Source organism: Emys orbicularis, chromosome 10 (assembly GCF_028017835.1).
Source record: "Emys orbicularis isolate rEmyOrb1 chromosome 10, rEmyOrb1.hap1, whole genome shotgun sequence".
In the NCBI taxonomy this organism is placed as follows: Eukaryota; Metazoa; Chordata; order Testudines; family Emydidae; genus Emys; species Emys orbicularis.
This window is the reverse complement of record NC_088692.1, coordinates 8,286,278-8,301,167: the sequence shown is the minus strand read 5'-3', so window position 1 is coordinate 8,301,167 and position 14,890 is coordinate 8,286,278. Positions and strand designations below refer to the sequence as shown.

At 47.4% G+C, this 14,890-nt stretch overlaps 1 protein-coding gene across 1 annotated transcript in view; it reads left to right on the top strand.

Annotated features, from left to right (window-relative positions):
- Positions 1–6,567: 6,567 nt before the first annotated feature.
- USP22 (ubiquitin specific peptidase 22) overlaps positions 6,568–14,890 on the top strand; it is a 186,800-nt gene continuing 178,477 nt past the window's right edge. Inside the window, exon 1 of the mRNA XM_065411489.1 lies at positions 6,568–6,706. Within this exon, the coding sequence (XP_065267561.1) occupies positions 6,581–6,706 (126 nt within the window). The 5' untranslated portion in view covers positions 6,568–6,580. The remainder of the gene's footprint in view (positions 6,707–14,890) is intronic.

Below are 14,890 nucleotides of genomic sequence, written 5' to 3'. Positions count from 1 at the left end.
CCTGTTCCCTGAAGCCTAGGAAAAGAGATGGTCATTGCAGTGTTCCTGTGTGCATAACAAATCCAGGTCCTGGAGAACCAAAGGGAGAGCGAGTTCCGAAGTCCGGCACCTGTCACTGGAGAATGTCCTATTATCGACTCCCTCCAATTTACATTGAAGGGGCTTATGCTCAGTTGCCTCCACTAATCTCACAGGCAGCACCCTGGCCCAGGGAAAAAAGTAATCTTCTGTAACATTGTTTTATGACAATCTGTGCCTAACAAAACTAACAGCTTCATTGTCTCAGTCCGACCATCCTGTAGTGGCGTGCAAAAGACTCGTGCAAGATGCTGAGCACACTAGCCTCAAGCCAGCAAATTGCGCAAGTCCATTGGTAGCCCCGTTGAAGTCAATACTGGGACCAGAGCGCTCAGCCTAAAAGACCAAATGCAGGCTTTACTGCACGCTCTTCTTAACCTCAATTAAGGTTTTCAGTCAAGAGTCCTAGCGAAAACCTTGATGCTGTTCAAATGTCTAGGAGCCTCCGAGGGAAACGGTTAATTTTCACCTGAGAAAATTAAAACAGTATATCCTTTTTGTGTAGGAAAATTGTGCAAACACTCAGCGGAAAAGCATGTCTAGGGGATAAAATGAGACTTGCTGCTTCATGTTCCTGGTTGATCTGCAAAGCCCAGGAGTCTGCCCCCTGGGATAGCATGGCTCGAGGATTCAGTTGCTTTTCTTTTCCATATGGAAGAATTTTGCTTCTTCCCAGCTGAGATATCATGTAACACCGGTGGCTCTCTAGAGGCAAAGTTGCTGCATGTTTGCAGTATGCTTAGCTACTATCAACATTTATACTCCATCATAATTCAGGGGCAAACACTAATTTGCATAATCTTCAGGGCTTTAAAATTAAAAATTCTTCTGACAGACCCAAGTGTGACTGGTGCCGCTTCCTGTCCCCAGAGGCAAATCTTTTCCCAATCTGTCTGCTGCACCAAAAAGGTTACGGTCATGAAATCTTCCTAAGCTATGCCCAAGAGTAACTTAAACTAGAGCAAGCTTGTAAACTCTTGTGTCTATAGCAAGGAGGTTGTGATTTGACAATTACTACATGACAAAAATATGTCACCATTTTCTACTCTTATTTTGTTTTGACTGCTATTTAGCTGTGTTATGCCACCTTCACTGTGTGGGTTGTAACAACTGAAAGATAGTAGTAGAATGAGAAACTTCTATACTTCACTGCAAAGTTTCTGATGTGTTCTCAAGATAGAAAGCACAGGGACTAACTACTTGATGGACCACTGATCCCTTCTTCTAGATCTTTGTTCAAGCTCTGGCAGCACTTGTTGAGGAAGCACTTGATCTCAACAAGCCGGAGGAGCTGTCCTTATATATAATTTTGGGACAGATTCTTATTGTGATTTCTATGACTTAGTAGCTCAGTACCACACCAGGTTATTATAGCTGGTGGTGGTTGGCTCTGTTCTCTGTGGAGGAGGTCACTGCAGAGGAAATAACGTGCCAAAAAGAATTTCAGGGGACTTAAAGCTTGAAAACGAAGGCCATCATTTTCAAAAGTGTTCACTAATTTTCAGTGTCTCAATTTTTGGGCATCTGACTTAAAATTCTTCAGGTCTGCCTTTCAGAGACGATGAGTACCCTCAACTCCCATTGATCTCACAGGCGTTGTCAGTACCAATGAAGATTGGGCAGTATGTGTCTCACATTCAGCACCCAAAATCAGCAGTGTTGAAAATGTTCCAATTTGAATAGCACAGATATCTGCCAAAAGTTTTTGGCTTGCTAAATGCAGCTGATATTCATACTATTTGGCAAATTAATTATTCAGTTTGCCTGTCCATCGCATTGAAGGACATGCTGTCATGTATGACCAGGTTTCTAATGTGCAAGTTATACCAGCACACAAAATACACTATTCCTTTTGCAGCACCTACTGAAGGGAGGAGGGAACTGTTTATTGCAGTCAGTAGGCTGACACCACACGATGACAGATGAGAGGCACAGCTACCGATGAAATAATGTCACATGTTGTAAGTTCTGGCAGTGAATGTGCTTCTACAACATGTAGTTTTTCCCCCCTAAATGATCACAGGTAATGTACTGGTTTGATTTACAGTGATGGGAACTAGGGATAGATGACTAGCTAGTTTAAGGCTGCGGAGAACAGGCACATTGTCAGAGAGAGAGGCCACTGGAAGTTTAAAGATTGGCTTCTGAATTAAAACTAATTGATAACATTCTTTGATGGCTCTTTTGTAGCTGGATGAGAAACATCCAAGAGAACTCAAGTTTTATCATTTATTTCCTTCTTTAATTTTAACAGATCATATCTGAATGCCGTCATAGCTTGCTTAAATTTTCTTTTGAGGCAGTTGCTAGTTGTTTGATTAATAAATGTATAGTATATTTTCTGTTGGTTTTTCATTGCTAAAGATTTATAGATCTTAAGATCAAGGTTATTTTTAAAAACTGTGTTTGACATTTCTTAGGTGAGATGTCTCTTTCAAATATGTCTGGTACAGATTTGATGTTCAGATCAAGATAGTATGCTTATTAAACAGCATGCCTGAACATGAAATGTGAGACATTTCTTTGGTTTTGTGTTGTTTTGTGATGGTAAGAGAAACATATAATAGTTAATGGGTTTAAGGCACAATTCAGCTCCCACTGAAGTCAATGGGAATTTTGTCACTGATTTTATAGGAGCAGGATCGGGCCATTAGTGAGTTTGTAATTTTTTCTCCCTGGTCCTTTTTGTGGAATTAACACTGGGGCATCTTTGCCATATCTGAAAGAGTTTGGTTTTATTTTAGTTCACATATGATGAAGTCAGTATACTGGCTCCCTCTTGCTGTTCCTTACATTCATAAGTGACCTTATCAGACTGCAGAGAATGAGAGATGTCTTGGCAAACTATATGGTAGTTTTGTGATACAGTGAAATGGGTTAACATTGAGACCATCAAATTAGTTTTTTCATTGAAGTCAACAGGGTGTCACACAGATGCAGAGGACTGCCCACACAGCTGTCATTGCAGGATTGGGGCCTAGGAATCTAGTTATGACTCATGGGAGCTCTGATGTGAGTGAGTGAGTGGGTGGTGGAAGAGGTGTACCACTCAAGCAACTGTGACTGAAAGCATTGTGTTTGCATAAGACAGAAGCAAACATTATATCGGGGATGGAGGGCATTGTGGGGGAAGCATGTGCAGCAGCACTATTAGCTATTATTATGATTATGATTTATTTTAAAAAGCATAGCCTGTACTCCCACAGTGATGGCCTTCTAGTGATAATTTATTATATGGGGTCAAGGGAAGGACTTGGCATCATCCTCAGCTGCCCTTTGGCTTTGTGGAATAGGAATTTCAGCAGAGAGACTAACAACTGCATGAGCCATGAAGACTGAACTGCTCCTCTTATCCCTACAGGAAGTTACCCCCAGATCATAGGCACAGTGGCAGGGCAGAGTGTGGGAAATTTGCTCTGCTGCAGGCCTGTAGATAAACAGAGAACTTCATTCACTGGGGCTGTCAACACAATGCATTTCACCAGTATTAAATCCCACAATTATTTTAAAATGGAAAGTTATGGAAATATACATATTATTTGCAAATAGCTTATTAAATAATTTGCAATCATTTTCATACAACAGTGACTAAGTATCCCTTTTTCTTTTTTCAAATAGTGGCAACTCTAGCTAACATGAGACAAAATTCTGCCCTGTGATATGCAGTCACAATTCTCTTTGACTTCAATCAGAGTTGAACCCACAGGCCTGAGAGCAGAATTAAGCCTCACAGTGCTTTATGTATTAAAAAGCCTTGATATAGCAGTTTCAGCTGTGTTTAATGTTTGGGATCCCTACAGAAAGTGCTTAAAGAATAGCATGAACTGAAAAAGATTGGCAAACCAAGTGCTTTAGCTCTACCTTTCTTATTGTACAACCTTCCCATTGCTAGTGCAAGAGCGATGTCCTCTGCAGCACCTGCTGTCTGAAACAGCCTCCGGTATCTCTCTACCTCTATCTCTACAAATCTCTGACAAAAGCCTGTCGTTTCCCCCTCTTATCTATGCCCGTTGTCTCCCTCCACTGTTATGTAACTCTGTAAGTATATTAACCCTGTAGTGTATGGCAAATACAGTCTATAAATGCTGTGTTTAGGTCCAAATATTTTTGTGTTTTTTCACTTGCTTGTCATTTCCTTATGTATTCATTTAGAGGATGGGGCTGAAGTAATACCAGAACTGATCATATCATGGTATGCCATGGTATGGCATTTAGCATATCAGTGCCATAAAATGATGAGATCTCATTGTGTTAGGTTCCATAAATGGTTCTTAGAGGCTGAAAACAAACACAAATTCTAAAATATTTGAACTCATTTTGGTTTCCCCTGAATATCAAGATACTTGAATTCCTAAGGTGCATGCATATATAGACTTGCAGCTTATGTGAAAAAAGCTACAACCCGACTCTGATTTCAGAGTGTATAATGCATGGTGCTCCTTGTGGCCAGGGGAGGTTAACGAACCAGGGGCTGTATTTATAGAGTTGTGTTGTATGGTTATAGGAGGGAAACCCTGGCACGAGAGAGCCCTTTCCATCTGCATGTGCTCCGAATTATTCAGTTGGTGTGGAGCCATAGACTGCCAACCTGGGCCTATCCATAGGCCAGTGCCACAAGCAACACGTTAACTGGGTGTGGAGGGCATCTTGGGCCTGTGGCAGGGAAGAGCAGCTCTATGGCCCATAGTGGGCGCTGTGGCAGGGCAGAGTGGCTCTGTGGCTCGTGATGGGTGCTGTGTGCCTATGGTGGGTGCTGTGGCAGGGCAGAGCGGCTCTGTGACCCATGGCAGGTCAGAGCGGCTCTGTGGCGGGTGCCATGGGCCCGTGGTGGGGCAGAGCGGCTCTGTGGCCCGTGGTGGGTGCCGTGGGCCTGTGGCAGGGCAGAGCGGCTCTGTGGCCTGTGGCGGGCGCTGTGGGCCTGTGGCGGGGCAGAGTGGCTCTGTGGCCCATGGTGGGTGCCGTGGGCCCATAGCGGGGCAGAGCGGCTCTGTGGCCCGTGGCGGGTGCCTGGGCCTGTGGCGGGGCAGAGCGGTTCTGTGGCCCGTGCCGGGTGCCATGGGCCTGTGGCGGGGCAGAGTGGCTCTGGGGCCCATGGTGGGTGCCATGGGCCCATGGCGGGGCAGAGCGGCTCTGTGGCCCGTGGCGGGTGCCTGGGCCTGTGGCGGGGCAGAGCGGTTCTGTGGCCCGTGCCGGGTGCCATGGGCCTGTGGCGGGGCAGAGTGGCTCTGGGGCCCATGGTGGGTGCCATGGGCCCATGGCGGGGCAGAGCGGCTCTGTGGCCCGTGGTGGGTGCCGTGGGCCTGTGGCGGGGCAGAGCGGCTTTGTGGCGGGCGCCGTGGGCCTGTGGCGGGGCAGAGCGGCTCTGTGGCCCATGGTGCAGCGGAGCAGCTCTATGGCCTGTGTGTAGGGGGGGATATATCCTGCCCCGCAGGAGAAAGTGGGGGAGCAGCTCCAGCGCCCAGCCTCTACCCCCTCCCCCCTCCTTCCTTTCAGGAAATCACTGGGGTAACAGAGAAGCTGCAGGGATAAGCGGATATGACAGCAGCTCTGCCCCGCAACGCAGCCTGATGCTGTGGGCGGCTCCACCCTGACAGCTCCGTTCAGCTAATCCCTTTAGACCTCTGCCTCGCCACGGGAGCCTTGCGGCCAATCCGGCAGCGCTGATTGCAACACAAGCCCCGCCTCTCTCCCCTCATTGGTGTATTTACCTTGTCCATCAACTTGTCAGTGCCCGCCTTCTCCCGTGGGGTCATGTTGGATAGGCCGACGCGCCAATGAGACGCCGGGGGAGGGGAAAACCAGGCATGGAGTGACAGGCGTCCGACCAACAGTCGCGCTCCTTCCCCAGGCTCCCACCCCAATGGTGGCGGGGCAGAGGGGCAGGCCAACACCGCCCCCTGCCCCTTCCCTGTTGGTCGGTCCCACTCCGGGCCTGGCGGGCTAGGTTGAGTTCGCAGCTAGGGCCATTAAGCGCTGCGGGGGGAGGGGGAACGATTTAAAGAGACAGAAGCCGAGCGGGCGGCCGGCTGGGGGAGCAGCAGCGGCGGCGGCGGACGTGCCCCCTCCCCCTCGCGGCAGCACCTCCGCCGCCAGGGTCTCCCCGAGCCCCACCGCCTCCCAGCGGCCTCCATGAGTTAGCGGCAGCGGCGGCCACTCTGGGGGCGGCAGCGGCCGCCGCCTCCTCCTCGCCAGCCCCATCTTTGTGCGCTGCCGCCCGGCCGCCGCGCTTTGTTCGGAGCCGGGGGGAGCCCGGCCCTCGGGGGGAGCCCGGCCCTCGGGGCGAGCCGCTCCCCGCGCCCCGCTGCAGCTCGCGGGGGCGGGGGAGGCCGCGCCGCCGGAGCCAGCGGCGGGCGGCGTGAGGGGGCCGGCGCCCCGGAGCCTGGGAGCGAGCGCGCCAGCGGCGGCCCCGTCCCGTGTCCGTGCGGCTGCGAGGGGGAAGGGGCCGGCTCGCTGCCCGCCGGCCCGGCCCGTCTGCGGGCGGATTGATGAGGGGGGGTCGGACATGAGTCCGCCGGCCGCCGGGTGCTGCCATGTGACCGGCTTCAAGGTGGAGAACTGGAAGCAGAACCTGCGGGCGATCTACCAGTGCTTCGTGTGGAGCGGCTCGGCCGAGACCAGGAAGCGCAAGGTACCGGGGCTGGGGGGGAGCGGCGCGCGTCCCTCCGCCTCCGCCGGGGGGGGGGTGGCAGGGCCACACCCCGCTCCGCCCAACCCAGCGGGTCCCGGGCCCCGATCCCGGGGGGCGGCTCCACCCCTGCCTGCCCCCCACCCAAGGGGCCCGCCTTTTGCTCTCCCATGCGGCGGGAGAGGGGGGGTGTCTCCGGTCTCCTATAGCGGGGAGGGGGCTGCCCCGCCGCGGGGCGAGGTGGCGAAGGGACAATCGGGGTCTTGCGGGCAGGGGGAAGCGCCGTTCAGCCCCCCACTGAGCACGGAAGGGGAAGCAGGGGATCCCCTCAAACACCTGCCCTGGGCGGAGGGGCTGAGTTGGTAGGGGAGGCTGCCGCAAAGGCTTTCCTCTCCTATCCAGGGGTGGGAGGCTGGGCCGAGCGCCGCCGCCTCCTCCCAGGTGCCGGGGGGAGTGAGGGTTTCCCGGAATCAGGCAACTGCATTGCTTGTCTGCGGGGGAGGGAGAGCTCCTAGGGCAGATGGGCATGGCCGGCCTGCAGCCGAGCTCTGGGCACTGGGAGGCAGCCTCCTGCAGTGAATAGGCTGCTTCCGATCAGGGTCTTGTACAGTAAATGACAGGCTGGGATAAGGAAGCCGAAAGGGAGAAGTGGATCTTTAATTCAATGTGTCACCCACTGGTAAATTATTAAATGTAGCTACTGCATGGGCACTTAAGCAGATAGAGTCCAGCGTTTGGGAAGCCTGGGATACAGAGACTGAGGCTTGTCCTGCATCTAATTTATGGAGCAGTGGGAAAGGAGAGAGGAGCTTGCAAATCACGCTTGCACGTAATGTGTACTTAGAAAAGGCTTAAAGACACAATGACTGGAAATACGTCTGCAGATTTCTATGTCTGTGGAATGACTTTTTTATGGTCTAATGCATCCACTGATAACAGAATCAGAAGGAGAGTCCTAGTTTGGTGTGAGGGCGAAAAGTGTGTGTGTGTGTGGGGGGGGGGCTGGAAAGAATTGAATCAGTATTTTATATACAGCAAGAGTGATGGTACTTTGCTCTTGCACATGTATAGAGAATGTACTGCACAAATACCATAATGAATATATTGGAGAAGACTGATGGCGGGAACATTTGTGTAAAACAAGTCAATGACTACTTAACTGATATTTTAAAAATTGGTCATGTACACAGATATGTTTCTGGAAGATTGATCTGTTAACTGTTCATGAATTCTCTTCCTCAGAGTAAACTAGTTCTTACTTCAAAGTGACTTTGCAGATTTCTTTCAGAGATCACATTAATGACTGAAACGGAGACTGCAACAGCAACTCAAGGAGTAAAGCTTGTTCTTCAAGGCAGCAAGGATAGGGCCTAGTATTGAAGCAATCAATTACCTGTCTTGTGATCATAACTTCTTTTCATTCGATTATTCAAATCACTCATAAAAATAGAGATAGTTATAGAATGAAAGACAACATTCAGAAATTAGATATATTAAAAAAGGCTTATAAAAGGACTGTGCAACTTGAGTCCTGTCCAGCTTATAAGATGTTTTTTTTCAAAAGGGACAGCAAATGGGACACTTAACCACACATATATTTAGTAAAACTATTTAGTCATCTAATGTTCAAGCAGTATTAAATCTAGCTACAGGCATATTTGAATATTTATGCTCCTCTTGTCATTGAATATACCCTAATGCTTCAGTAACAAACTTTTTCGTATCCCGTAATAATTTTGTGTTAAAGGGAGGAAAATAGGCCAAAACATGACTTGTTATATGGGTATAATGGCTTAAATGAAAACATACATTCATGATGGTTGGTTATGTCTAGTATACCGTGAAAGACAAAAGGCAAATGTGCGGTAGAAAATCTTATTTGTTTGTTGCTGTAGAAACCATGCAAAATTACAGTCAAGTTTTATATTAATATGAAGATTCATTGAATAAACCCTCTCTTGGTCATAAGAACCTACCGTGAAAACTGTCTTGCACAGGTGGTTACCCAGTGAGTGAGCATCAGTCAGTCATTCTTTAGATTTCTCGGACACTATCTTTACTTTTTGAGTGTTGAGTCTTAAAAATCCAGATAGCAGTAGAAACTATAGGGGGCAGAAACTGTCCATTTCTGCTGCTTTACTAGGTTACTTGTACTGCGTGCTGCATTATGTTTTTAAAGGCCATTTCAGCACTGCTTGCCTTTTGCCATTTGTTTCCAGTCTTTACTCTTATTTTTTTTTTTACAAATATGCTTATATGGTCTTAAACTCTTAATCCAATACACTCTACATTTACAGAATATGAAGTAGAACAGCTAGAATTTTAAAGAGGTAGCTTTCTAAAGAATCTGAGTATATTTCCTGGTTATGTTTTTAATCAGAAACCAGCAATGGCTATAGCACATACAGTTATAACCGATCAGTCTTGGTGTAGGTTGCCTTGTGTACAGACTCCTCAAATATTTTTGTGGCTTTTGTCTACACTGGGGTTTTTTAGCCGCTAGCATAACTAACTGATGCATTTGCACCAGTGCAAACCACTAGCATAGACGGTATATTGGTGTAAGATTACTCTGGGGCAGATGAATTGGTGCAAATCACAGTTTACACCAGTGTATCATTTCTGAGTTAGGGGTTTGCAATGGTGCAAATGCATCAGTTTAGCTATGCTGGTGGCAAAACTCCACTGGAGAGCAGACCTGGCTGTCAGGGGGTTGAAGAATGCAAATAAAAGGTGGGGAGAAAATCCAAAGAAAAATGTGTCTTTGTGAAGCTGTGGTGAGTGTGATTGAACATGTGAACTAGATCTTTACACTTGTCTTCAAGCAGGATCTTAATGAGGAATGAGAGAGGATTCTGTGTTTGTATATGCTTGGGTCCTGGACATCTGCATTGGTAATTCTTGACTAAAACGGGGTATGATGATTACTGTCCAGTAGTAATTTAAGATGACTTGAAAATCAGACTTGAGCTAGGGTTCTGTGGGTGAAAAAACAGCAGATTAGTTTCTGCTGAAAGGCATACAAGCTTCTGTCAAACCATTGTCAGATAGTTCATAAACAACTATGTGGCCAAGTGACTTTTCACTCACAGGGATAGTGGGTGAAATCCTGGCCCTGTTGAAGTCAGTGGGGCCTTGATTTTCACCCAATATATTTAGACCTGAAAATGGTCATATTTACAATTAAATGGGACTCTACATAGGTCCTTTAAAAGGACATGATCCGTTATCTGCTCCCCAAATCTAACTTTGTGTTAGTGGATGAAAAACATAATAACTGATTAGAAACAAATGTGAACAGACCAATCCATTTTTTGTCCAGTCTCAAATACATAAAAGTGAAATGCCTAAATGATGAAACATAAGTTTAAACGTCAGTAATGTTTCTTGGAGCTTTAAATTCCGTGTCTATGGGGGAGGTATACACTCAAAGCCCTGCCTGAAGCTTTAGCTTCAGGTAAGCAAATCTTTCTGCAGTGCTGAGAGTCCCTCTTGAGTGGGGGTTGGATTTTTGCCCCCCAGTCAGTTCATCATAAACATATGCTTGGAGTTTGTGGTTTGAGCAGTTAGTGTGCTAAGTAGGGGCCTTCCGAACTCAAGGAACAGCTGGCCCCCGGCTCTGGTTGGGCAGGACTGCTGGACCTTGCAGGTAAACGTCCTTCTCCCCCCCGCCGCCCCCATCCTGCAAGGCTTGGTGTGGACTACCCCTATTCTTTAGGAAAATACTATATAATAAAAATGAAGCTTGTAGGTGTTTGCTTGGCCACAGTCATGTTGTACGTAGGGTCCTATTTTTACTCTACTGCATGATTGTTTCACACTTATGCTGATCAATCAAAGCATAACTGGCAGTCAGGGGCCAGGCACTGTTGACACATACGTCCCACCTGGGAAAGGTTTCCAGGCCCTGTATCTCTAATCCAGATAATTTCTCTTTAATCTCTCCCAGAGTATTAACTCCTGTGTATTTAAGACTGCAGTGACTTTTTTTCTCTCTAAGGTTATGGTTAGGGAATGAACCAATTATTGTGCATGTACTGGCAGATAAAAGCTGTAACTTCTCAGTAGTAGATACTCCAGTTCACATTTCAACTCCGTTGCTATTAAATCCTTGTTCTTTGAGTGGCCTCTGCACATTCCAACTCATGGCATGCTCCAGCAATGTAGTTCTGATGATGGAGTGTTGAGTAGCACACGCACTGCTCCTCATTTCACTGTTCCTGAACACTGAGAGGCGCTATGGGAATGGGTGTTCTAGCCACCTCAGTTCTTTCCAGATGCAGCAGCAGATGGACCAGGAACCTCTCTGAAGACTCAGCTCCACAGAAGTTTTAGGATTATTGTAAGAAATTCTATTTAATTTTCTTAAACACGAATAAACTTTTTTTTTTTTTTTTTTTTTTTAATTACAGTAGTTCTTAGGGGCCAACCAAGAATGGCGCATCACTGTGCTAGGCATTGTACAAACAGAGTAGTAAATGGAAGAACTTACAATCTAGATGGACATAGACACAGTGTGGGGGAAGGAGTATAACTAAGGCTAAGATTTTGTCATGGATGTTTTTAGTAAAAGTCAGGGACAGGTCACGGGCAATAAAGAAAAATTCATGGAAGCCTGTGGCCTGTCCCTGACTTTTACTAAAAATATCCATGATAAAATGGGAAGGGGCTGGGCAGCTGCATGGTATCTGGGGGCTCCAGGGCCCCCACCACCCATGGGGGCTCAGATCTGTGGGGTGGTACCCTGCCTCGCTGCGGCAGCCAGGGAGCTGTGGGGTACCCCCGCTGCCCATGGTGGCTCGGCGCTTGGGGGCCCACTCCCTCAGACAGCGGGGGTAACTCACAGCTCCCTGTCACTGTGGGAGGTGGTGGGACCCTGCAGCTCCCAGCCGCCGGGGCTGAAGTCATGAAGGTCTTTGGAAGACACGGATTCTCTGACTTCTGCGACCTCCATGACAAAATCGTAGCCTTAGGTATAACATAGTGAACAACGTGATGGACGCAAACATCATGTGAGTGCCATGATTTTGGGGGGGTAAGTTTACTTAAGGGATAAACTAGCTGGAGAGAGATTGGAATGTATGTGAGGAGGACAGGGTAGGTATGGAATGAAGAGACAGGGAAGGGGAAGATTGGAGCAATCAGTGCTGGGCAGAAAAAGTCCAGTCAACTGTAGAAAGCTCTCTGAATGTCTAAAAGTCTCTGGTTTGACTGCTTCTGCTGGCTGGAGTATCTGGGGCTGGCTTCCTCTCTGCAGGTTTCCAACCAAGGCTGCATGGTGGAGGCAGGACAGGTTGTAGTGCCTCCAGAGAGAGTGTGTGTGTGTGTGTGTGTGTGTCCCTGTACAGTTCTGAATTCTAGGGGGGAGTGGTGCCAGCTGGGCCCCATTTTACCCCCCTCATCCCAGTGCAGCAGTCCCTTCTTTGGCTGCTCCTACTGACTGGTTCCTCTGCAGTTGCTTCCTCTCTTCTTCTTCCCCCCCCCCCCCCCCCCAGGTTGCACCTCAGTGCAGGTTTACAGATGGTATGGCTGATACAAAGGCAAAGAGGCCAGGATTCAAGGTAGGTGTATTGTCCTGCTATATTTCCTGGATTGGATGCCCATATGAGGTGTTTAGCTTGCTTTGGGAAAGGACTCACTATGTACTGCAAAGGAGAGAATGTGGCACTTTCTCCCCAAGAGCTCACGACGAGCATCAGAACTGGCTCCAAGCCTTACTACTTCAGGAGGCCAAAGCTCCAGTTCTGTAACCAGTGGATCCATGAGTCAGACTGAGGCTTGGATTGGACCCTTGCTCCTCAAGGAATAAAAAATACAAGATCTCTCTAAAATTTCCATCCTCTGTTCCTGGAGTGAATGCAAAGCCTCTGGTACTGAGGGTTCCTGAGCCATCAGATCCTAGTTCCAGATACAATGGACCCCTACAGGTGTCTGCCTCTGTTAGCAGAGCCAATCCTAATGGGAACATCCTTTGGGATCAGACTCGTCCCATTCCAAGTAAGAGTATGGTACAAAATACTGCTCCTATTAGCAGGGCCAAGCACAGTTCTGGGTTTCTGTCAGATCCCTTGAGGTCATTTCCAAAGATAACCTTTGGCCTAAGTTCCAAGGGTAAGCCACAGGGCAAATACTTAAAGAAGGGTCATTCCCCTAATGTAACAAGCAAAATGGCTCTGGGTGTTGGTTCTGACACAGTGCCATTGGTATCTATAACAATATTTGTCCAGGTACATCGCTCACATTTGCACTTAGAATCTGAAATGGAGGTTACGCAGATCTATACATCCCATGGTCAGAGTGTTAAAGGGAATAAAAGAGAAGCCTCAGGGCCACTTACTGCTCTAGCTTCTTCAAGAGTGGAAAGACACACGATCATGGAGCAGATTCAGATTTTCCCAGACCTTTCATTCTGTCTCCTTAGAACTCCTATAGGCTCACCAGGAAGTTTGTTTTCCCCTTTTCTGTTTTAAGAATGCCAAAGCCACTAGCTTTCCCCTACTTACTGCCTCAGATCTGAGATCAGATCCACAATCTGGTATTAAATCTAATGGTGACAGGTTAATTTAGAATCTCTGTTCCCATCACTGTAAAGAGTGGGAACTAGAGCAAGCACTACACCGATACTACACACTGTTCATATAAACAGACAATAACCTTGCCTTATTTGGTACGAAGATAAGGAACCTGGCATATTTGTCAACTTCCCTCCCTTGGCCAGATAGCCTTATTGTCCCCCGTCTAGATGTTATGTGGACATAGATCCCTTTAAGGATGAGTTTGTTCAGTCCCCTCCTAGAAGTCGGGGAAAGCCTCATACACTGGATACAGTGCTCCCAGATCTGTCTACAGCACCAAGGTATAAAGATTCGTCCCAGAGAAGCACTCATAGGAAGAACTGATGGGAGCAATTGAATACCAGGACACTGATCTGGAGCCTGATGGTCAGAGGTCTTCTAATGTAGGAGTTGCAACAGCATCTTCCTCTTCTGAAGATACCATTCATTTTAAAGTGGAAGCTGTTTTGACTACCATTTCATGAGATCCTATCTATGTCAGGAGATATCTAATCTGGTGTTTAATAGACTGGGATTCCCTTCTAACAGCAAGATCACTGTATGATCTCTGTTTTAAACAACTCTTCTAAATCAGCCAAGTCTAACCAGGCCATTTTAAAGAAGATATGACAAGCTTTAACAGTTACATATGGGGGATTTCCCCCGCACACCTACTTTCAACTCTCTGGTGGTTGCTGCAGTTCAGAGGACAAAAGGAGGCCAAGTACATTTTGCACAGTCTGACAGAGAGGGGAAAGATGTGGACGCTCTGAGCGAAGATTCTCCTCTGCCTCCCTAGACATTAGCGTTTCGAAATTACCAGGTTGTAATGTCTAGGTATTAGTATCATCTCTAGGAGAAAACGGCTTTATTTAAGGACCTGCCTGAAGAGCAAAGGAAACTGGCTAGGGCCTTAGTAGCAGAAGGACAACTAGTAGATGAACACTAAGAACCTCATTTGATTTATCAAATACTGCAACAAGAACAGAAGCTTCAGCCATCACTTATGCATGGCATAGCGTCTGGTCTTCCTCCTGAAACTAGAGCAAATATGAAGGTGATAGTTTAAGGGCAAGGATGGATGAAATCCTAGAGAAGATGGATGCTAGATCAACAGGTAGGTTGCTAGGAATTTATCAACCATCAAGGAGACGGTTGGCGCTCATGTTGTGTCAATATCAACACCAGCAACCTCCTGCTCAGCTGCAGCAGAGGCAAAAGAGCTTGAATCTCTGTGCAAAGGGCAAACAGACCACATTCTCATCTTCTGTTCAAACCTTAGACCACAAGTTTGACATGAGACTTAAGCCATTTATCTCCCCGCAGTTAGGGATAGATTTTCTCTCTCACAACAACTGGAGTACCACCATCACAAACAAATGGATCCTAGAAACAGTACAGAGAGTTTATTCCATACAATCTGACACCACCCATTTCCCCTCCCTATTCAGAGACCCCTCTCATGAGAAACTCCTAAGAACAGAGCTTTGCCCACTCTGGGAAGCGGGAGCCATAGGGGAAGTTCCAAGGGGATTCTATTCTAGATACTGTACTTTGATTACAAAGAAGAATGGAGGCTTCAATACCATCTTAGACCCAAGAAAGTGAAACTCTTTCAGAAAGTTCACATTTC